Raw genomic sequence first — 23,621 nt, forward strand, 5'->3', positions numbered from 1 at the left:
ACACAGTGTTTTCTTTGTTTACAAAAAAAAACTGTTTAAACACCACTCAAGGTCAGACGAAGTGACTGGATATAAACCCCAAAGTCCCAACAGAAGCTAGCTAGTATTGTTTACACATAAAGCAGGACAGGTGTACATGTGGTGTGCCATCTGTGAGGCTATGTTGTGTCCATACCGTGCAGTGACCCTGAAAACAACGTTCTGCTTTTGTGTAAAGGATAGATAAAATGAACAGGGCGTTGTCACTGTACAACAGTATGATATCACCTAAAAGCACTTCATGGTTTGAGTGTTATAAGACATGTAAAAACAGGAAAAAAAGTCAAGCAACTATGGCTTTAAGACCCATTTTTTCTACCTTTACATTAGGCTGTTCTATTGCTAGTCCGGTTCCCACATACTCAGATGCACTGCAGTATCTAGTGCCAAGTTCTTGGCATTCACTCGACCTTGCTGACACATTCACAGCAGCTCAAAGATTTGGCAAAGTGTCACACAATCAGCAAACGAGATCTTTTATTTCCTGCAGAGGAGGAAGGAGTCTGGAGTTGAACTGAGGACATCGAGAACTCTGTGACACCACCCCCCCACCCCCATTAACCGGCACCACTAACACCACCACCGACCATACCACTGTACCACTGGCATGTGTGGTGGGTTGTTTATGTATGGCAACTGCATGCATGTGGACAGCTGGTGTTTGTTTTGTGTTTACATCTGAAGAGCCGAGGATTCGGAGAAGTGCTGATAGCGATGTCCGCAGAGCCGAACGGCGTCTTTGAAAAGCTTTTCCCCTCCATTTTGGCTTTCATCAGCAGCTACTCCTCACAAAACATCAAGCAGATTTCTTAGCTCTCTCTCTCTCTCTCTCAGACACACAAACACACAGAGAGGGAGAGAGATAGAAAGCAGAAAAAGACAGAGGTTTCCGCCTAGGCCACTGTATTAAATCCGCCTGGCTGAGAGGTAGCCAAGCGTGGGATAATGATGCATCCATCTTCCCTCTGTCATTATTTAACACACTGCTCTGGAATCTGTAGTTCACAAACACACACAGTATGTCTTTATAGGGCGACCTGAAGATGATCCATGTCGGCCTCTTCCTTTTTAAAGCCTCATATTCAAACACCTTTAGGGCAAATATTCACACAATGCAGTAAAGGCGGATTAGGTTGACATACAATATTTATTTAGGTTCACAAAAATGATAAGTTAATTATCAGGTAGTCCACAAATATTGTGGGAATGGTCTCATACAGTCATACAAGTGGGGAAACGTACATGAGAAACCATTAAGGAACAGGCCCACCCAGACACACTCTGATTTAACCAAATAAAGTATGAAGCATGGAAAAGGATGAACTCAAACATTAGTTTAGTCTAAATAATACAAAGGAACTTGCTTTTTTTTTAAAAATCCATTATTATATTTATCATTTCCCCAATCACCCTCTTATCGTTTTTTTTTTAAAAAAAGACCCCTCCAGCTATTCAAAATATCTCTTACCTCACGCTCTCTTTTTTTTAATCAAATGAAAACAGAAATCCAAACAGGAGAAATTAAAAAAAGGGGCACACCCTGCTTTTTTAAAATATTGCCGTATACCAGGGTCATCCCTGAACTGTCCAGGACCAGAGACCGGTCAAAAATTGGAGACCTAAGTGTTGTAAAAACCCCTCTGTAGTACAGAATCTGAGGGTGAATATATACTTTATATCTGAAAGTAGTCTGTAGTGTCCCCTGTGGTGGGCTTCCCAAAGCTGCCCCATACATACCCATTTTCTTTTCTTTTTGTTTCTCATGTCTAACAAAACATTTTTGCTTTTACAGTGAGACAGTGCTGATTCGACTCATTTATAGAGAAAATATCCTCTATTGCATTTCTATAAGCTTTGGGTATGAGACCCACCACCCCACCCTCATCTTTAACTCCACCCACCCTCAATAAACATTTCTCGACCTCTTGTATGTTTGCTACAAAAGATTGTTACACGTTATGAACACATCATGCAAAGTGGCAATTCTGTTTACAAAGATGGAGTAGTCGTGTTTTTTTTCTTTTTATTCTGTAGCTGTTTCAGCTGCGTTTGATTCACTCTTCAAGAAAAGAAAAAAGAAAATCAACCTGAAGTCCCGCTCACTTTTCAAAGCCACCTCCTTTAACCTTTCAACAAAACCAAAACAATAAGCATTTAGACGATGTTATATTAAACCATGATTACGCTTTTCTTGTAATAACCCAAATCTCCAGAAAAAAAGGGTACAGTGGACAACTGTAGTCTGAGTCCAGGTTTAAAACTGTCAGGAAAAGCCTGCGCAGCTAGGAATTTGGTAGCATAAACCAGAGTGGCTGCTGCCTTTAAGAAAAAAACCTTTAAAAACTTCCTGCTGCGGCAACGGTTGGTTTAACAAGAATCCCTGATTGGCTGAAAGAAGTCAGGTGACCACCAGGTGAGGTAAGAAAAGTCCCACCTTTGACGATGGGGATGACAGTAGGAGGCGTTTTCCTCTGAACGCTAATGCGTGTGTTTTTTATGTGTGTCTGTGAGAATATATATATTTGTGTGTGTGTGTATACATTTTGATTACAAACTGCCCCCCCCTCCCTCCCTCCCTCCCCCCAACATGCACACACACTCACACACAAGTGCGTGTTGATTTCTGAGTCAATCTCAAACACTGCAATGCAAGTCCCCCTCTCCTCATGCAGCACAGACAGAAACACAGAACACCAGTGGCCGAAAAAAAACACACACTGGCTGAAACCATGAAAAAAAAAAAAAGATCAAAATAAAAACTGAAAATTAAGATTGCTGCCTTGAAAGTTCTTCAACATCACATAGAATCCTTGGGCGCGACAATTTTTTTTTTTCTTTCAATTTCTGTTTTTTTAGTTCAATAATATTTCTCTTATCTATGCTTTTACTTAGGAAAAACTAACAAAGATTTCATTTGCTCTCTTATTACTATATGTGTGCGTTTCTTTTTTTTTGTTGTCTATTTTTGTACTGATATTTTGCATTGGTTTTTTTCTCCTCTTCTTAAATTGTCCATGTTGAGTTTTTCTTTGTTTGCGTAGATTCCATATCCATCCGTCTTTCGGGGGAAAAAAAGCCCAAACCCCTTTATACCGACATTTTCACCACCCTATTAACCCCCTCCCTGCCACTTCCCTCCCTCCTCCCCCCCCTCCAAGTTGGAAAAGGGGGTTGTTTTCAGTCCCGTGCTGCCCTTCATCTCTCTGCCTCCATTGCTACACTAGCTTTCTGCTCCGCGCCTGTGTGAGGGTTCACCCCCGTGGGCCAGGCGGGGCAGGGCTGCGTGGGGGGTTGCCCCTGAGTCCAGAGTCCCTGTGGAGGCTGCGGCACATTAGGTACGTTTGGTGAGACGCCCCAGCCGCCGATCTGGGGTGGCGGGGGTGAGGTGGCCATGGACGCTGCCATGGGGCTGCCGCCGCTGCCGCTGTTGAAGCTCTCAGACGCCTTCAGCCTGGAGAACATGGTCAACGCGTCCGGGAAGTTCGGGGGCGTCGCTGGTGTGTTGGCTGGGGTGCACATCTACAAAAGATAAAAGGATAAAGAATAAGAAAATGCGTAGTCCACCTGCACAGGTTAGGCCATGATGTCATTACAGGTCAATAAATATTCAACCGTCATTTCATTGGCAAAATAATGAAATTATTGAATGATTATTTTATAAACTTGGTTAATCACACTCCCATACCACTGTAGTGAAATAAATTCTGCTATGCCTTCTACACCAACAAACAGAATCACCTCAGCGCTGTTCCTCGTGGGGTAAAGGACAAAAGGATTTTTCAGCTGTGTTTATAACGGAGCTAAAAATGTTTTGTATAACTGAAGGGAACTTTAGGGGAATACCATCCACTCATTGTTTCCCCGGGGACTCCTGATGATTACATTACAGTCCTCCTGTGTTTACATCCACTTCCTGTTTCAACTTCATTGTGCATCCAATCTGATTTAGCAGCCTAAATAAACTCACTTGGACTGAGTAGAACAGATAATGTCTTGATGCTCACATAAAAAGAAAGAAGCAGAAACACAGTGAGTCACCTTGGCCCCTGTGCCCTACACTGCTCCGACCCTCCTTTGTGCCTCTGCTGCCAGGATGAACACAATACACACGTGTGCCAAAAACAACAGTGAACCTATCACCCATGTGAACAACATGTTTGGCTGCTCACAAGTCATACACCTTCATCGCTAACATTGCACACAGTGCTCCTTGGCCCCCTTCCTCCTCTGCGTCCTCCAGGCCATTTGTGACCAGGAAAACAACAACCTGCTATATTCCACAGGGAGGCCATGTTTAGCCAGGAGGCTGCCATCTAAAAATAAGAAGCTGACAAATAACAAGAAATCACAAGGTGTCAAACTGTGGAAAAAACAAGTTGGTAACTCCTTGGATTATGATTTCTAATGATGAAATTTGCTCATGGTTCATTGAGCTAACATGACATGATCAATCCATTTATATATTTATTTAGCACCAAATCGAATCAGAAGTAATCTTGAAGAACTTTATATTCATAGAGCAGGTCTAATCCACAACTACTACACAAGCACAGTGCAAGGAGAAAAATCCTTTGAACAGGCTGAACCTCAAACAGAACCAGACTTATAGGTAGACAGCAATCTGGATGGATCAATATATGGTTTTATTCAGACTAAATCACTTCATCAACCATCTATTTTGCATGGCTGCCCAAGCCAATGAGCTGTTTCTTTAATGACTACTTTAACTCGGATGACCTCTAATGTTCCCCCTGATCAAGTGTTTTTCCATTTTACAGTGAGACAATTTCCAGACAATATTTCTTCAAATCAGGTCAAATGTTCAGTTGTTTGCTTAAGGAAGGGGGGTGGGGATTTTCTGGAATTGAGAGTCATGAGCTCAATGATTCAACTACAGGGAACAGCAGCTGGAGTTACACATGAGTATTGGACAAAACTATGTTAACGTGCTGGAAAGTAGGGGATAAAATACTGGAAAACAACATTCCCAGACCTCATGCTGGCCCGTGGTATCTAATCTACCCTTGGCTCCGTCACTCAGGATGCTCAGATTGTGACACGCTGCTTAAACCCAGGAAGAAAAAAAGAAAAAAACTAGGTTGACAGGGACATCGCTCGTCTCTGGGGGTTGTAATCAGATACTTTTGCCCCCTAAAAGTGCTGCAGCTTGCGGATGCAGAGTTTATGGGCCGAGAGCGAGTTACAAGTTGTGGAGAGTGGCACAGTGTTGTGAAAGGTGAGTGTGTCCACTGTGCGCCCTGAAAGGAAGCGCTGGCTCATGTCTCGCAGGCTGCTTCCTGCAGTAAAGGGACACCCTGGAATGCAGAAGTGACCTTGATGATCCTTCCTGGTCTTGTGTTTGTCAAGTTGGATTTGTTCAACCTCCTGATCAGGCCAGGTTGTACAGTACATGATTTCTACTAAGGTCAGGGTTAGGGTGAAACCTCCTGCTCAGGTCAAATGAGGCATAGGGACATTGTTGACCTTCCACATCTTCCACTTGCATCAGACTTACTCACCCGAGGAGGTACAAACACACACATCTGCAGTCAGCAAGGAGACAATACTAGACATGTTCTGATAAACGGTTTTCTTCACAACGCTGACTTAGGCTATATAAAAAAAATATATAAATTGTCCTACAACACGTAACACTCAGATACAAGTGGGACTTATTAAAAAAACAAACAGCTGTGAACTATTCACCCTGTATGGATGTGGTATGATTTCTTTCATTTCTTTGTAAAGCCTGGCTTGAAAAATGGAAACAGTGGATACTCGCCGGCGGCAAAAACCTTACATGGATGATGAAGGAAGGCTAAACACAAGCTGAGCACTTGAAACATATATTCTCTGCTAACACTGCACTGTTGTTTGCTATCATCACATGATACACTCACGTAAATCAGCTCTTCATGGATGCTGGACATAGTACATGCCCAAGGAAACCATAATGCCTCCACAATGCTGTGCAGGACACTATTTTGATTTGTGATGAAGAATTGGTTCCTGTTGGAAGGTCTTGAATTTTTTTCAAGGATAACAAGTCACGGCATCATAACATCATAGCTGTCATGATTTGGTCTTATTTAGTTTTGTATTTCAGTATTTAGGTTTTAATTTCTCCTGTTTATCCTAGTGTTTCTTGTTTCCCTTGTGTGTTTTTGTCCTAATGTTTCATAGTTTAGTGTTTCGTGTGTTATTTTGTAACTCCGTATCCTGGTGTTTCTTTATGTTCTAGTGTGTTTGAGTTACTTTCTTGAGTTCTCTGTGTATCTTAGTGTTTCTTGATTTATGTTGTAGTTCTAGTCCTCAGTGTTTCTTGGCTTGTGTTTATTCCTGACTCTGTGTGTTTTCCCTCCAGTGTGATTGCCCTCATTGTCTTCACCTGTGTCATTAGTCTCACCTGTGTCTGATTACCCTGTGTCTATTTAGTCTCTGTGTTGCTTCCCCTCTGGGTCAGTTCATTGTTGTTTGTTGGTATATGTCAGTTTTTGCTTGTGGTCCTGTGTGGCTCCCTGTTTTTGATCCCTGTGTTTTTTGTTGAACTTTTGGCAGTAAGTTTTCGTTTGCCTTTGGCCTTTTTTTATTTATTAAATACTTGCACGTGGGTCCAGTTCCTTATTTTTTCCGTGAACGTGACAACCTTAACAATAGCAGCTCTTTCTTACTGTCACTCTATCCCTCTTTCCAAAGTCAAACACAGTTGCAGCAGACGGCTGTTCAACATGAATCTGCTTCTTCAGGTTTCTGCCCATTAAAAGGACTTTTTTTTTTCTTGCCACTGTTACTTTGCTAAATGTTGGCAAGTGCTGTATTCATGGTGGGTATGTGGGCATTATAACGTGTAAATTTATGGATTGATTGACCATATTGTTGTATCCACTAGTGTACAATCTGAGTTCATGCAAGTCCTTAACAACGATAAAATTAAGCACTGTCTTCACTTCACCTTTATATTGAATCTAAAACGGCGTAATATTGCTGTCTCAGTGTGTGATTTCACATGCGTTATGGCATTGCAAAAGCATAAGAGGCACAACATGTAAACACACAGCAGGAGCCTCACATTCAGCACGCACGCACGCACGCACGCACAGTGCAGTTCCGTCCCAATTCGTCCAATACACCACTGGTACTATGGCCGATACCGGATCTGCGGTAGGCGTCTGTTGTATTTTCTATTGAAGGTTAGATGTTACAAGGGGTGTAAATATCCCACCTCTGAACTGGCAATATAAAAGGGTTTTAGACTCTACATTCCACTTGTGTATTTTTATTTTTATGTCTTTTTCTTAACACGCCCAAACAACACGAGATGGAGACGACAAGAACTACTCCACACACCACTTTCAAGTCTCTCAACTGCCCACCTCACACTCCTCCACTATCAAAACAACACAACACACCTTTTTAGTGCAGGCATGCAAACTGTGTGTGTGTGCGTGTGTGTGTGTGCGTGTGTGTGTGTGTGTGTGTGTGTGTGTGTGTGTGTGTGTGTGTGTGTGTGTGTGTGTGTGTGTGTGTGTGGTGTCTTTGCAGGGGACCTTGGGCAGAGTCAGAGACTGTATCGACTCACAGGGGAAGAAGATCTCGTCTAAAGACTCAGCAGCTGTCCTCTCTGTCAGTCTGAGTATGGATGTCATTATCAGACCGTTTTTCACTCATACAAAGCTTTAACAGAGCCCAGAACCATCAACATGTATTTTATAATACATAAAGAAAGATGGTAGCTCACACTACAAGAAAATTGTGACTCAAATATGGGACATAAATTACATCTCTGGTTAATGAAACTGTTTCCTTGGTGTTTTTTGTTGTCTCTGTTTGCAAAAGCAGAGAAACCAGGACCAGAGGTAAAAACTCCACACAGAGACTAGAGCCGCTGCTCTGGTGCTGCATACTGAGGAAGCAGGTTACTGTGTGTGTGTGTGTGTGTGTGTGTGTGTGTGTGTGTGTGTGTGTGTGTGTGTGTGTGTGTGTGTGTGTGTGTGTGTGTGTGTGTTTCCCTTTGTGCGTATTAAGCAGCCTAGTAGCAGATTAACTCTCGCTGCACTGAGGGGAGGAAACAAAAATACTGCAAGAGCTGCTGAGAACAGTGTGAGCAGACAGAGGCTCAAATCCTATTGGCTGTGTCGGACTACTGAAGGGCACATGGGCTGCAAGCAAGAGGGTTAATATTTCATCAGACAAAAATCTCTACCTGTGTACACATAAACATACACACACAAAGGGAAAATAATGCCTTCAGACGAGGCTCAAAGGAAGAATGAGAAATATGTAAGGTTCATTGAGAAGCTCGGTAAAAAATATATATTTATTTGAGATGAACTAATTTCTTGATCGTGGTGCAAGATGAGTGCACTGTTTTCAGTGGGTTTCCTAAGGCATTCTTTTAGTACTGAACTTAGACATTTGTCTGTTACAAACGGTGTGTTAACTGTGGACTAGGGGATAAACAGACAACAACAAAAATGTGTATTTAGGATGAAGAAACATGCATTTTGAAGTCTAAATGATCTAAGAAGATAAGATTTGTATGTGTCAGGTAGGAATCAACCCATTGTTAAATGACAGTGTGAAAATAGTAAGTAATATGAACTAAAAAAAATAGCTTTCCTTGCTACTGGGAAGTATTTAAAACATTGTTTTGTGAGATAAAAGCAGAATCTGACTTAATAAATATGGGTGATGAGAAAGGACCGAGTTGGCTGTTTGCATAAGAAACATTTTACTGTTACTTGGAGAAAGACTGAGGATGAGGAGAAGAGGCCTTGAAGCATTTTTTTAGATTTTTCTTTTGCAAAGTCAACAGCACAAAAGATTAGCTAACATTTCAACACAAGTATCTTATTCAAAAGCAGGCATAAGTTGTTAACATTATAGTGATTCTTGGGACAAAGATATAACTGGATGATAACACAAATAATTGACTTGTTTTGTTTTTTTTAAAACAAAAACCCAAGAACTTTGAAGAAAACATTGATATATGTTTTTTTTTTATAAAAGGGAAACAATAAGACCTTCTTCCTGCTTCTGTAAATGTTCTCATGTTTAGGATCAAATCTTACACCAGCATGAGGGTCAATGCTCTGTTTTACTTTTAGAAGCCACACGAGGTTTGTTGTGTCTCCTGAGTATTTTATTTTGTCGCAGCAGTGTTTACAGTTTGTCACGTGCTCTGTCTTCGATTCCTAGAAATCCTGTATACCTCCACACTGACGATTCTTTCCTGAGAAATTAGTAAATATTTGAGCCAATACTATCAGGCTCATTCTTGGCTGCTGGCCATATTGACTTGCTGCTGAGACACAAACAGTGACATAGATGTGACATGGGAACTTCAAAAACACAGGCGAATGGAGAAGATGAATTTAAGAGTGAATGTTTTTATGTCTTTATTTATTAACTTGTAGATCATTTAATCCATATCTTTTACTATGAAGTGTGTCGACCTAATGTTGTCATTTGAGATGCCTTAGTAGCTTGTTTCATGGGGATGTACAAGCATCATATTCTGAACCATTATTGACAATCAGCAGTGAGTAACCAGAGAGCAAACTGGGTGATAAACAAAAACACTGTATACTCTGTGGGTTCATGTAAGTTCAGTGATGACAAGACAGCATGAGGTGTGGTGAGGTCAACTTGCTTTCAAGTCACTGTGACACAGGTAATTGTCTGTCTGGTCCTCAAACACTACGAGTTGTAATTTGAGAGGACTCATCTCAGTTAACCCAAACAAATGTCTGCCTATCACTCTGAACAAAACAGAAAATAGGTGTCGTCTTATTCCTGCTGAGAGACCGAGACTACATGCTCACAAACACAAGCAGATGATAAAAGCTGCGGTTGTATCAAGGTGTGGGCCCTCAGAGTTGACAGACTGTGTGCAAGTGTGTGTAGCAACAACAGAAAGTTTGTTACAGCAGGGAGGTCTGGCCTTTTATTCAAGACTTACAGAGACAGCAGGAGCCAGTTTGTGTTCAAAACAGAGCCAGCAGAGAGAGGTTGCCATAGAGACGGTTGTTATGAGGAAGCAGTAAAGATCTCCTGTTGAAGGGACGGGGGCTGAGGTTGGACTGGGCTCTGCGGCCACAGCCACAGCGGCATGGCACTGCCCACCCTCTTTCTGAGTGGGTTTGTTGACAGGCAGCGACCACTCGACAAAACCTTAAACCCTTCTCTATATATGTACATACATGTGTGTAGTGTGTGTGTGTGTGTGTGTGTGTGTGTGTGTGTGTGTGTGTGTGTCCACAACACAGATGAGTTATTTCCAGTCTGACCAACCGCCTTCCTCAAAAATATCGTGAGTGTGTGTGTGTGTGTCAGGCATACTTCTGCACAGGGTCCAGTTACGTCTCATGACCCCTGCTGACCTCCCTCCGGGTGACGTTTACCTAGACGTGTCTACCCCACACAATCCCATTCGTCTCCCTTGAATCTCTCTGGATGTTTCCGTCCAGCTGTCACAGGAATTTTAAGCCAGATTTTTGTGCAACTAATGAAATGGGATCTGTTTTTTTATGTTAGCTTGGTTGGAGCATTTAAACTGACTTCCTTTTGGACCAGAAATAGCAAACTCACAGATCATTAAGCCTACAAATTACAAAAAAAGAGAAAAAGGAATAGAAACAGACACACGCCTTAAGATGAGATAAACACAGACAATTTGCAAAACACTGAAACGTCTTCCCCTAAATCTTTCGCTGCGGTGAAAATTTGTGTGAACCTTTTCACGTCTCTGTTGTCTCTCCATCTTTGTCACTTCCCACTCCCCTGTCTTTCTCTCTAGTGTGCGGCTCGGTGCTTACAGTTCACACACTGTGTGTCAGCGCTAACAGCAAACCCTGCAGAAGGAGCTGTGAGACACCAAGAGTCAGGGTGAAGCGTGCAGCTTGACATCTCCATCCACAAGCCCTCGTACGGACAAGAAGTGTGTTTTCTGTCTGAATGTGACATTCAGCTCTTGTTCTAGAAGAATGTTTACATGTCGTATCTGTCAGCAGGATATACTGATTTTAAAGCGGCCCTGCCTGAGAGGATGAGGGGTTCCAAATCGTAGCTCCATTCAAAATCGATCCTCAAACACAGTATGAATATTTTACACTGAAATTACCCATGCAATCATTTAGTAACTTACAGATCATTTACTTTTTTTTTTTTTGCATGTATAATAACTTTGTAACTCACTTTTTTAAGTGTGCATTTCTAAATAATGATGATTATTTTTGTTTTTCAGCAAATCTGTGTAAATCTTTTAGCCTCTTTTCAATCTTTTTAGAGAAAGGCATGATTAAATTAGTTTTCTGGGTTTTAGACATTATTCAGAATAGCACACGCTGCTGCTGACCCGTGCTTTGTAGCTGCTTCTTAGGGTAACTGTCAACTTGCAACACACGGTGTCCAACTGCCTCAACAAGACGAGGTGTCTGCATTGACGAAATGGCTGTGGCAGTTAAGCCACCAATCACGCATAGCTGTACTTCAAAATCTGGATTCAGAAGTTTGTTGAACTGAACTTTACCAACAAATGGATCACATGGAAATAGACCAAGTACCTTTTTACTTCAAGCTTTCATTTCAATAACATTTTAGAAAAGAGCTTTGCTACTGTTTGCAGATTATTATAATTAAGGCTGATGATGAAGGAACTTTAATGTGACCTTCTTTATGTAGGATCTCTGAAACACAGCTCTACTTTGGGCAGTATTAAAAAGCAAGTAACCTTACTCCATCTTTTTTGAATCTCAGACAGTATACAGTATAGCACTATCAATGTGTAGGGTACAAGACAGAGAAACTACATGGAAACATACGTCTCTGAATCAATTGTGATGGAGGGGAAAGTATAGAATCAAGATTTGGAAAGACAGTATCAACTGTAGCTGCTTGTGCCTCTTGAAACTGAACTGGATGTGTGGGAGGATGATTAAGCGCCTACAGTATCAGGTCCCAACTAGTCTTGGGTGCCTGGTTGGAGAAGTTTATCTGCATGCTGAAACCTTTACTCCTTTTGTTATATTGTTTAAGCTTGTGAGAATACTGCCTGTCAGTGCTTCCAAGTTTGAGAGTGCTGGATGATGATCCTCCCAAAACGGACAAAGAGGGGATGAAAGTTGAACAAGCCAAGATTTAAAAAAGAAAAACAGAGGTCAAATTGTTCTCCACATGAAATGTTATAGCGCCGGCTCAAAATAACAATTTACTAACATAGAGCACTGGGAAGTCTGTCATGTTTAGAGAAGGTTACGGTAACTTCAATCAAATGTTTTGACAACATGAAACCAAAATATGCGACCGAAACAGACAAAGAACATTTAGCGCTCGACCATGTCCAATAAACAAGCAGCTTGTGGGTCCACGTGACATTCAAAGCCCGATTTATTTGTAATCTGGCAGAAATAACCTAAATAAACTACAGAGTAAAGACACTTTTCCATTTGTGGGTCAAACAAAAGTCATATCGCAAACTACTGCAATGTGAGGACTGTGAGAAAGAGGGCTTATAGAAGGAGAAGGATAAACAATGAGAGCAAAGGATGGAACCAACAGGAACCCAATGGGAGAATGGTGGAACAGTCGGCAAAATGGGAGCTGAAACTAAATGGATCAAAAGAAGGGGGGGAAAAGATGAAAGTAAGAAAACAAGGCAGGCTGAGCAGACCACTGCTGCATTAAGGCTGTGATGGGGCCTGCCTGTTTAATGTTTCAATAGGGAGTGTTTTTATGTAACCTAGCAATGCTTTTTGGTTTTAGAGCTGCAGCTTTGCAGCGCTTTGAATTCAACTATCAACCCATGACAAATAGATTAACTATTCTTAGCATCCCCCACTGTCAACATCACACTTGTGAACATGGGCTTATGTGCGTCACAGAGTGAAACTTTTCATACTTTTAAAACATTGATTGATTATCTTGCCTCTCAGTCGAGGTTTAGTTGAAGCTAACTCAGCCTTTGATGACTGTACAAACTACTGTTCTGAATATGAGTGAGATGAAGAAAAGCCTATAACTTGAAAACTATACTGCTTTATTATAACATTATATTACACAATGCTGTCATTTAAAATAAAGTGGCAGGTAAAAAAAAAAAAAAGAGTGGCTGGTTTTTAATCCACCACAGTGGCAGGTAGGCAAAAAATTACATTTCCAACCCTGCTTTTGCAATCAAAACATTGTTTAACAATCCATATCTCCGTATGCCTCGTTATCTGGTTGTCTAGACAACCTCCTCTGGTTGTCATAACAGCATTTACAGCCTAAGCACCCTAAAAAGTTGGCCTTCACAGCCAGGAGCTAAATGGTCCTCAGATGACAGTGCTTGTGAGAGTGTTCATTAGAAAGAATAAAGCCCTCTCACGATCATCTCACGATACGATACACGATACTAGGTTCTCTCACAATTTATTTTACAAAATGAGACTGTATTCAAATTATGACTGAAAAAGATTCCTTTAGGGGCTGCAAACCCGCTTGTCAGTGTGGTTTGGCCTTTTAATGTTCTTTTTCTCACAACAGGGGCAGGTGATTTCAGCTTCTCATTGTGGTGTCGGGTTAAATGCTGCATCATGTTGGTTATGCTATTTGTGTAGTTCCCTGTCTTCTTGCATTATTACAGTTTTTGTCTTGTCTGCTATCTTCTCACCTCTTTCATTTTCTGTCTAGGGGGAAGCCAAAATGCTTCCACACCTCCGATTTATAAGACGGTCGTGCGTCCTCAATTTCAAAATCTTGCTCTTCAGCTGCCAACCTCCTCTGCCGACGCTCACAATATTATTAAGATTCATTTTTCAGAGAACCGATGTGAATCTTGACACCTTTGAATCAATTTATCACGATTTATTTTACAATTAATCTTAACATCGCTAGTCCTAAATTTCCGTCAATCTTAGGGCTATTCAATCATTAGCTTCTCTCTCAATAACTAATAATACAAAATCAAAACAAACTAAATACTTGCTACCTTTTTATAAAGACAAACTGATAATACTTGTAAAGGTATCACAATAACTTCAAATTGCAGAGACCTTGACAACAAGACCATTGCGTCACAAAATCAAGAAAATTGTATTATTTTCAAACTAGACAAACAGCCCTGTGTTTCTGTGTTTTAATGATCCCATCACAAAGCTCACCAGCTGGAGGTGACACTTTATTTATAGGAGTGTCTGGATGTCAGAATTAGATGTTTCTTTCTCAAACTAAATAAAGGAAGATGACAGGTGCAGCTGAACAGTTCAAGAGTAGGCGCCCCTCTCCTCCCCTCTTCACCCATGACCCCACACTCCTTTGACCTCATCCAGCTACCAGCAACTGAGCCCTAAGTCTGTGTGTGAGTAAATATTATGTACACAGAAAACAAGGTTGGATTAGTGCTCCCGGGGGTCTCTGTTGATCATTAGCCAGGCTGCCCTGGGTTTATGTGATGTTGTGACACTGTGTAAAACAGGAAGGAGAAAGAGAGAGGATAAGAAAGAAAATGTTGCAGCAATGACAGAAGATAGGAGAAGTGGGACTAAGAGAAGCATGTGTTCTGTTTGACCGACTGCACACGCTGCACTGCTCACAACAATGGCTAACAGGCTAACAATCGGTCTGCACTAGCATGCCTGTATCTAGAAAAGATGAGTTTTGCTTGTAGACTGGTTGCAGTCTGGCAACAGAAACTACTAGGCAAAAGGTCAGCATGAGGGAGAACAAAACACAAGAGTGATGCAAACCTCGGGTTCAGCCTGCCAAAAGATATCTGCCTTAAGGCTATAAATAGACTGCAGATCAATTTTGTGTTTCTCTTTCACCTCATATGCAACACATGCACTAGTAAGTGTCAGCTTGCCAGTTTGAATATATCTGAACTCTTTCACAGGAGTTGAATTTAAATACCCATTCTCCTCATCTCCTCGAGTGTTTTTTTCATCAGATTCTGCTATTATACAACTGAAATATACATAATACTAAACACAGAGACAAAGGCACACTTATATGAACACTCTGGCAGTTAAACACAATGTTTGTGTTACTTTTTTTTTTTTTCAAGTTTAATTTATGAGCAGAGTTCAATGCGGTTTCAACAGATCTGTCTGGAAGAGAACAGTGCCACATTTGTGAATCTTCCGAATTGAATTATCATTTGGTGTGACTTCAAATGCATCATTTTTTATTGCTATTATTATTTTAGATGGATGCATGTTCACATTCAACATCCCTAGTCCTACCATAATGTGGTCATCATTTAATGTAAAATGTGATGAAGAGAAAAACAGATGCCTGAGCATTGATTGCAAAAAGAATGAAGGACCTAGCTGTTTTTTGTTTCGATCATTCTAAACAGGATGCTACAAAAACAATCCAGGGAGATCCAGTTACAAAGGGTTAAAAGATCATAACATTATTGGTTAAAGGGGGAAATGGCTCTTATAAAAACTGCAAAAGTTTGTAGCTTTTCAGGACATATTTGAAGTACTTGAGCTGTTGGGGGTAAGATCAGGAATCGCCTTAGTGATCTAATGTGGGGATTGAAGATCAACTCTGGGAAACACAAGGATCAGACAGGGACAGGCTGTCATTGAGGTGAGTTTTCGGGAGTGGGAGCCAGGAAAGGGATAGACAAGGATAATGAAGATAAAAACACATGTATAGTAGGACTAGATAAGCAGTTTGGTGCAGTACGATCACCTGAGCCTGACTTCAGCTGACCGGAGAAAACAGGCCAGAGAGACTCCATATGACAGCACCATTCCCTTTATGCAACAAAAAAAGGCTCCCATGTGCTGCTTGTGTTTCCTCAGTCATAGGTCTAACCCCTGTGTGTGTGTGTGTGTGTGTGTGTGTGTGTGTGTGTGCGTGTGTCTGTGCAAGAGTGTATACAGCCACTCCAGGAATCAGTGTGAAACCCAATCTGAAACTCCACTGCTCATAAACACATCTGGTCCTTCCAGCCATCCCACATGGACTCCCATTCCCAGAGTCCCCTGAGCCAAAGTTGTTGTGTGTGTGTCTGGGTGTGTGTGTGTGTCTGCGCACAAGCCATTGAGTGTGTGTGTGTATGCAAGTTTATGTGTGGTTAGGGTTCTGGGAAGCCGTGCTCCTGGAAACATCCAGGGCAACACGCTGGAACATGCAAAGCGCAGGCCAAACCTCTTCAGATGTGGCTAAATGCTTGGCATGGCTGTATGACACATGGCTACAGACAACCACATGGATACACAAACACACACACATACAGGCACATTTTCAAACATACTCATTAACAACATAAACCAATTTCGATGAGACTACCTTTGAAATCTGAGACACACTGCTGGGTGCCTACTAGGGGGATTATACTGTGTACATACAACCTAAGATACTCAAACAATGGCAGAAATGGATAGGGATGCACCAATCTGATGCTGACATCAGATATCGAGCCGATACAGACTCAAATATCTGTACTGGGTATCTGTGACAATGAGGCTGATCCTGGGCCTATCTTATTCAGATCTTTATACGTCTTTACGTAATACATCATGCATCAGCAAGGTGTAGGGTCGCCATATTGCTCAAAGTAAGAAGAAAGAAGCAACAACAGCCAAATATAACTCCGACTAACTTAAGCTGGAATTTTTCCTGCAATTTTTTTTCCCCACATGAAGTCTGAGCAAGCTGATATGAGAACGCAGCAGGATATATTCTGGAAAATCCATCGCCGGCAAGTGGGAGGGGGTGATGACATCGATCTCCAGGGACTGGCAGCATGACCATAGACTGTCTGTGCACGACTGGAGCAATCTCCTTGCACTAAAACTACTTTATTATGTTTTCTCCCCTCTTTTGATGATACCTTGAACGTGTTGACCTACACCTGGCACAGATATGCTGGGGCATAAAGGCAATAACTGTCATCTTAGCGTCAGACTCTGCTGCTTTGTCAGCAACTTCTGCAGCGATCTACTTGCTTGTCGTCATTGATTCCTTTCAGCAAGTTAAGACCCAATCTGAATACACACCTTACTCAGCCCTGCTTCACCTCTTACAGGGTGCTGAACAGTGAGAGAGACAGAGACCCAGGAGCAGACAGTCGTCCATGTTGTCAGGTTGTGATTTATGAAGGTAATTATAGCTCTGCTCTTCTGCATGGGCACACCGCACACTTCAAATCCCAATGAGTGATCTTACATGGATGAGAAAAAGTAAGGATTTCGAAGAAAAAAAAATCCCTTTTAATGCCACACCCGGATGCCAAAACCCAAATGTTTGTAGTTACCAGAAACACCCCCTCATTGCCAGGAAACGGCCTCTCCACGCCCACTTTTATCACTGCCCTGCGGTGCCCAATACTTATTCTCCTACGTCACTGAGCCCGGTCTGTTGGCACTGAACGTTGCCCTTCATATAATCCAAGTTTATTTGGTCTTGTGCCTCATGCCAGTGATGAAATACAATTACAGCACTGTAACAAAAAGGCCATTTTATGAACCATGGAGCTGTTTGTCCATGAATGACCTGGATGGCTTGGATGACCTCAAGAAGGAAAACAGTAAAGTATATGGATACAGTTAAAGATTAATTTAAGTCTCATATTCAGTAGCTTAAAGGCAAATGTATTCTTTCAAACTAAAAGACGGCTAACTCTATGTTACTTGGGCAATATTCTTTACAACGAAACAGGAATTTGAAGGAGATAAATCAGGAAGGGAAAAGAAACAGGAGGTAGAACTAGAACCAGGAGTGTTTCTTTGTCTCTTCACAAACCTCAGAGTGAGAACACACGTTGGATCTCTTGAAAGAGTGCAGGGATGATTTAATAAGAAAAGGAGAATGTGAAATATTTCTTAAGCAGATTATTTTCATTCCCCGACCCACCAAAGCAAGAGCACTTTCCGCAACAGCCCTGAGTTTCCTGCAGGGCTTCTACATGAGGACCTCACTATGTTCCTTTTAATAGCCATGACTTGGGCACAAATTACACACATGTGAAGCAGCCTTTGTGGCTCAGTTAGCTCATTTCCAGACTTAGTCACATGATTGGGGTCACATGTTCCCAGACATCATCACCAGCTGGGTTACTTCCTCCCTCTGTGGTCACATGAGGATTCATTGACTTCATTGTGGCTGTACGATGTGCCCCACATGGAGATGTATTAATCATGGAAACACTGATAGTGGTGTTGAGGTATTGTTCAGCATGCATGTTTTCCTTCCCTAATCCATAGAGACAGGCTGTTGTTATACAGTCTAGACCAGATCGTTTGAAGACCATGATGACTGAACTAAATACTTCCCAGGTTTGATCATTTGCACAAAAAAAGATCTGGTTTGAAGAAATCTTTCTCTCGTACCCAAGAAACCATTTTAGAAAGAGCTATTGAGGGAGGCCAGATGAGTGAGTGTAAAAGAGAGGAACAGGGTGCTGTGTTTTTAGTCATACCGGCCCCCTCTGCTGTGAAAGGGTCCACTTTGAGTCAGTGTGAGCGCTGCATCCTCCAGGAATGTGTTGCAGTTGCAGTGTTTGCATAGGCAGGGAGTGGACAGGGAGGGGTTACACTGGGCTTAAAGCCTCTGTATCCATCATTTAACATAGATATTAAGCCTGGATGGCTACATTCAAAACCAGAATCGAAAAAATGACAGGGACAAATGTGTTCAGGATCCATCATGTTGATGTACGATTCTCCCTGAAACCGACTGTGGTTGTGTGCATCTAAAGTCAGTCGGTCTTTAATGCGTGTCTGTGCAGAGATTGTAGCTCTTTAACATCCTTTGCCAAAGCACAGGCACTCCCTTGGGTTAGGGATTGTTGGTAAAAGGAAATCATAATGACAGGAGCTTTAGCTAAATCCCCCACTGTTCAGCATTACACAAGACTGTCCTGATGAGTAGGCCAACTTAGGTCACTACTTGATATGTGATACAGGGTTCTGATTCTGATTTTCCTCCTCTGTATCGGCTCTGATACCTGACCTTAGTTCTGCTGTTGAACTCGTTGTAAAAAGAAGATTAAGATTACATGCTGCATATCTGTATTTTTATGTCATCGTTTGAGAGACAAAACTGGAAATCTTTTATTAAAACATAATTGTATCATATGGTCTGTTCATTTGGAGAGAAGTAGACCTCTGTTGTACAGTCTGGTGTCATGGAAAACTGTGAGTTCAGAGTAAAATAGTTGATTTTTTGACGGGCTAATAATTCATGATAAAAGATTGTGCAGGGTCTAATCCCACAACTAAGGCTTTATTTAAAGCATTTCAGTTGATTTTGGTACAGCCTTCGTCCCTGCACTATGCACAAATGAGTACATGTTAATACACAGACATGACATTTCTTGTATGCTATCCTGCTGACATTCTCATTAGACAAGCTTTGTTTAAAAATAACATTCATTTATTTCACAACAGCGCTTTGTATCCCACGTTGTCTCTCTCCCATGTTGCCAATTTTAGATGGGAAAGTGATGTATCACCTCACATTCAGCCTCATACATTGTTTTTGGGGCCTAAGAAACAATGGCAAAATCCAGCTCACTGAGCAGCATCTATAAATTAACTGACCTACATGAAGTCCTAACCTGCCATGCTGCCAAAAACTGCATGTCTGCAGGCGATCTGTTCGGGGGCCGTTGGGGTTGGGGTGAGGCTTCTATAGCTAAATCTAAATGTTGTTCCTGTTTTACTCTAAACTGTATCCAGATAGAGAGTGAGAGTGTGGATTCAATATACCAGCTAGATGAAATACTGAGGTCTGATGTGCTGCAGGGAGGTTTAATGTTGCCCTACTGTAATGACTCACAACACAAACACACATGTAAACGTATGCACCTCAAGTATGCAAGCTGGCATATATGCAACAACAGCAATGTGAACAAGTGGAAGTGGTTATGCAAGTCCATGTCTATAACAATAACACCACAAGCACACGTAAGTGCTGTGCATTGTGACTTTCAGTGTCTGCAGCCTTTAAGCTCAGCCCTCTTTGGCAGACGGAGTGGAAGAGCTCTTGACTGATTGTTTACTACCTTAATTAAAGTGAGACATTTCATGTGCTAAACAGGGGGCAGAGATTGCCTTAGTTTACAATCGGATGATAAAGGAAACGGCCTTTCTTTCTTCCAATGAAGCTGTGATAAATATGATTCAGCTCTGCGTGCTGACTGGTGATATTGCAGTGCAGAGAAGCTTTAAATCTGAACACACACACACATGCACACGATTTAAAAAACCTCTTTACTATCAATCTCTCGATTTGTCATAGAAATGCAAAACTATAACGCCGAGCAATTTGTTCAACGCCGGGTAAACAAACATTAACTAACAGAATGTAAGTTAAAAACAATCAACAGTATCATCGACAAATCCACCTACACGTCCATGTCACACTCTCTTCCACAGGGCTGCTCTTGCTAGATGCTGCCATGCATGCAGCTACAAACAAAGCCTTGTGTGCCTCCAAAGTGGGCTGCCGCTAAAAGCCTAAATACTGCAAGTGTTTCATAATGTTCAACCCCTGTGTGTGTGTGTGTGTGTGTGTGTGTGTGTGTGTGTGTGTGTGTGTGTGTGTGTGTGTGTGAGCGAGGCTCTTCCACAGCACTGCCTTCCAGTTTACTTTGATTTCTTTGGCCTTAAAAGTTCCCCCCATTACAGGGAGTGTGGTGTCAGGACAGCAGAAACCGAAACAGGGGAAAACAGCCCGAGTAACACCGAAGCAAATGCAACTGCTCAAGGGTCTGTTTGTGAGAGGCAGAAAAATGAGGGGGCCTTTCCTTTTTATTGTGCATCCCAGCTGATACAATGAAAAATTGGGGGTTTCATTTATCTACACTCCTATCTTTCTCGCCTCCTCCTTCTCCCATACTCTCGCTCTCTCTCCCTCTGTGTGTGTGGCTGCTGCGGCTGCATGCCTGCCTCTGTGTTTATTTCTGGAAGCTCACAACATGGCCGACATGTGCTTTGTTATTGTTAGTACATCATCCCCTCTTTGCCTACAGGGGGGCTGCTTCTCAACCCTTCACCCGACCCAAAACAAAACATAAAACCTTAAAAACACACATTCACATTCTCCACCAAGAGAACAATACATAGCATCAAAAGAGTATTATTATCAACCCCCCTCCTCCTCCTCCTCCTCCTCCTCAATCCTCACACTCACCATTTGATGATGATGGCCATATGGAATATTTGTTTCTTGAAAAAAGGCACTGAGAGCAGTCTGAAATAAAAGGACACACAATAGGAATGACATGGTTAAGGGCACTGAAATAGCTGAGGACAAAGACTCACTGATTGGTGGAGGGGAAACCTAAACAATAGAATGAGCTTGCGGTGGGTGGAGATAAAAAATAAACAAATAAATTCGTTATATTGGGTTCACCGCAGACTAAACAAGCTCTCTTCAGTAGACAACACGGCGGTCATCTTTATTGCGTAATAGGTCTCGTCGGCCTCGCCTGTCATGTGTCGGATTATAGTATTTAATCTAGAGTAAAGTCTAATTGGATATGCTAGCTAGTACGCTTCGCCCTATACTATGTTACCGTGTTCACAGGAGATTTAGCAAGGCAATGGCACATGGAAATAAACATTAAATGTTGCAAAAGTTTAGTTTCTTTTTACCTCGAACTGCCAATGTGCCGCTTGCAAAAGCTGCTTCGCCTGGTCTGCCGCACAGCCCGCCGTCAGGACGAACTGGTTAATCATGACTTGATGTTTGAGTTCATCCATTTTCGACGAAGTCCGTGTCGACTTGGCTCTGAAACAGACTTTCAAACCGTGTTCCTCTCTTTCTTCTCTCTAGTTGTATTCCGTTTCCCCTGCTTCAGTCGTCCACCATTACAGCCGGGTTGAGCAAACACAAATATTTACTGTAGGAGCGGTAGTGGAAGAAGGAGCAGTGCTTGATTGACAGGAGGGAGCAGCCAATCAGAGGAGAGCCATGCCGGTGGGATTTGTATGCTTGCTAGCGGAGGGGTCTCGAATCGGCGTGTCTTTAGCCGTCTGTTAAGGGTTTATTTTAACACCAAAGGGCACGTTTAATCAAGGCTGTTCATCCCACGAAATTGTTTTTAAATGTGTGTTACATATGCGACATTTGAATGACCGCGAATGAGGTTAATGGCCCACTCGACGGGTCGCAGAAACGGTTTGTTTGGACTACAAGTCCCGTGAGCCCGCGCTTTGTTTGTAAAGCTTCAGGAGGCAGACTTTTGTGAATGACGGCTGCTCTCGTCCAATTCCCAGGCGCACTGTGTCACTACCTTGCCAAATATGGTAAACAAATACACCATCGCCAATTAAATCGCTCGGAGTTAAATTAGGGACAGCCAACAGGGTGCATATCAGAAGCGTCGTGTCTGCCTGGCGCACTTCTCCTTAGAATAAACTACTTATTCTCTTAAGTGTCGGTAGCGCAGTTTACTGCAGCGACATCCATATTTCTCCTTGTATATTGGCTATTAACCCAGTAAGCATGGGTTTTCATTGCTTGCAGGGCAAATCCAGGCTTGCTCAAAGGACACTACAGCCGGTTATGTTGATAGATGACACCTGATGTGAATTGATGCCACTATAAAGAGAATAGATGGCCATACGGACGCATATTATTATTATTAACGGCTTAATTACCCTGTAACTATAAATTGCTGAAATTAATGGGTGTGTAATAATGTGCCATTTATTATAACAGGGCGTTTTCCTTACTCTTTTATGGTAGTTAGAAGCCTCAATTTAAAAAAACAAAAACGAGAGGAGAATGTAGACATGTGGTCATTTAGAGAAAGTTAACTTGAACCATAGTGAATCACTGAAGTTGTGTAATTTTAGAAATACTGATGTGGATAGATCACGCTCAGTACAGGAAATATACGCGTCGAAAGCAGCAGTGCAGTGCAGAATGTGTGTAAAAGCAGCCATATGAAATCAACACACAGCACTCAGAATCGTGGGTAACTGTATACTGTAAACATCTTTTATCAATGGCATGTTTGTAGCAGCTGTGTGAGAGGTGATGGAGGAAAGATTGGAAACAGTGACACCTGCTGGAGAAAGGCAGCACGTGAAAAAGGCATTTACTGTAGCACTGAGGGGATTTGAGGTCACTGACATCAATGGTAATAAAATCACGTTTTTACACCGCAAAGAAAACTTAATGGTCTCTCAATTGCCTATTTCTTTTTCAGTGTGACCTTTGATGGACGCGCTCTGGTTAACAATCTACAGTTACAACTGTGCTGCTGCTTGACCTGGTCAGGACACTTGGAAAAAGAGGTTTCTAACCTCAAACATGGCTGTCCTGGTTAAATGTAGGTCAAAGGAAATATAATTTCAATTAAAATAAAACATACAACTCTTTCAAAACCTAAAGTAAACTTAATCCAGGAGAACACTTCACACCAAGACACACTTATAGGGTTTGAAGCCCTTAGTCTATAATAAAGTGTTTGTTTTTTTCTCAAGTGTTAGTTAAACAAAATGGATTCTGAATACAATGTAAAGAAACTCAGTGGGAAACTAAACTAAAAGCCAAATTAAAATAGTTGCTTTACCTTTAGAAGAGAAATGGAAAAAATATTTCCTGCTCTAAGGAGAAAGCAGAGACAAATC

The 23,621-nt window shown here is 41.8% G+C and overlaps 1 protein-coding gene across 1 annotated transcript; it reads right to left on the bottom strand.

Moving 5' to 3' along the window:
* Positions 1–1,167: 1,167 nt before the first annotated feature.
* Positions 1,168–21,896, bottom strand: ubald1a (UBA-like domain containing 1a). Its single transcript, XM_061028254.1, has 3 exons — positions 21,636–21,896; positions 21,172–21,231; positions 1,168–3,558 (listed from the first exon to the last, which is right to left on the bottom strand). Exons 1-3 carry the CDS (start codon positions 21,741–21,743, stop codon positions 3,235–3,237), a joined length of 492 nt encoding a protein of 163 aa, XP_060884237.1. The 5' UTR covers positions 21,744–21,896; the 3' UTR covers positions 1,168–3,234.
* Between the last annotated feature and the right edge of the window lie 1,725 nt (positions 21,897–23,621).

The sequence above is a fragment of the Labrus mixtus genome, chromosome 21, assembly GCF_963584025.1.
Source record: "Labrus mixtus chromosome 21, fLabMix1.1, whole genome shotgun sequence".
NCBI classification, from domain to species: domain Eukaryota; kingdom Metazoa; phylum Chordata; class Actinopteri; order Labriformes; family Labridae; genus Labrus; species Labrus mixtus.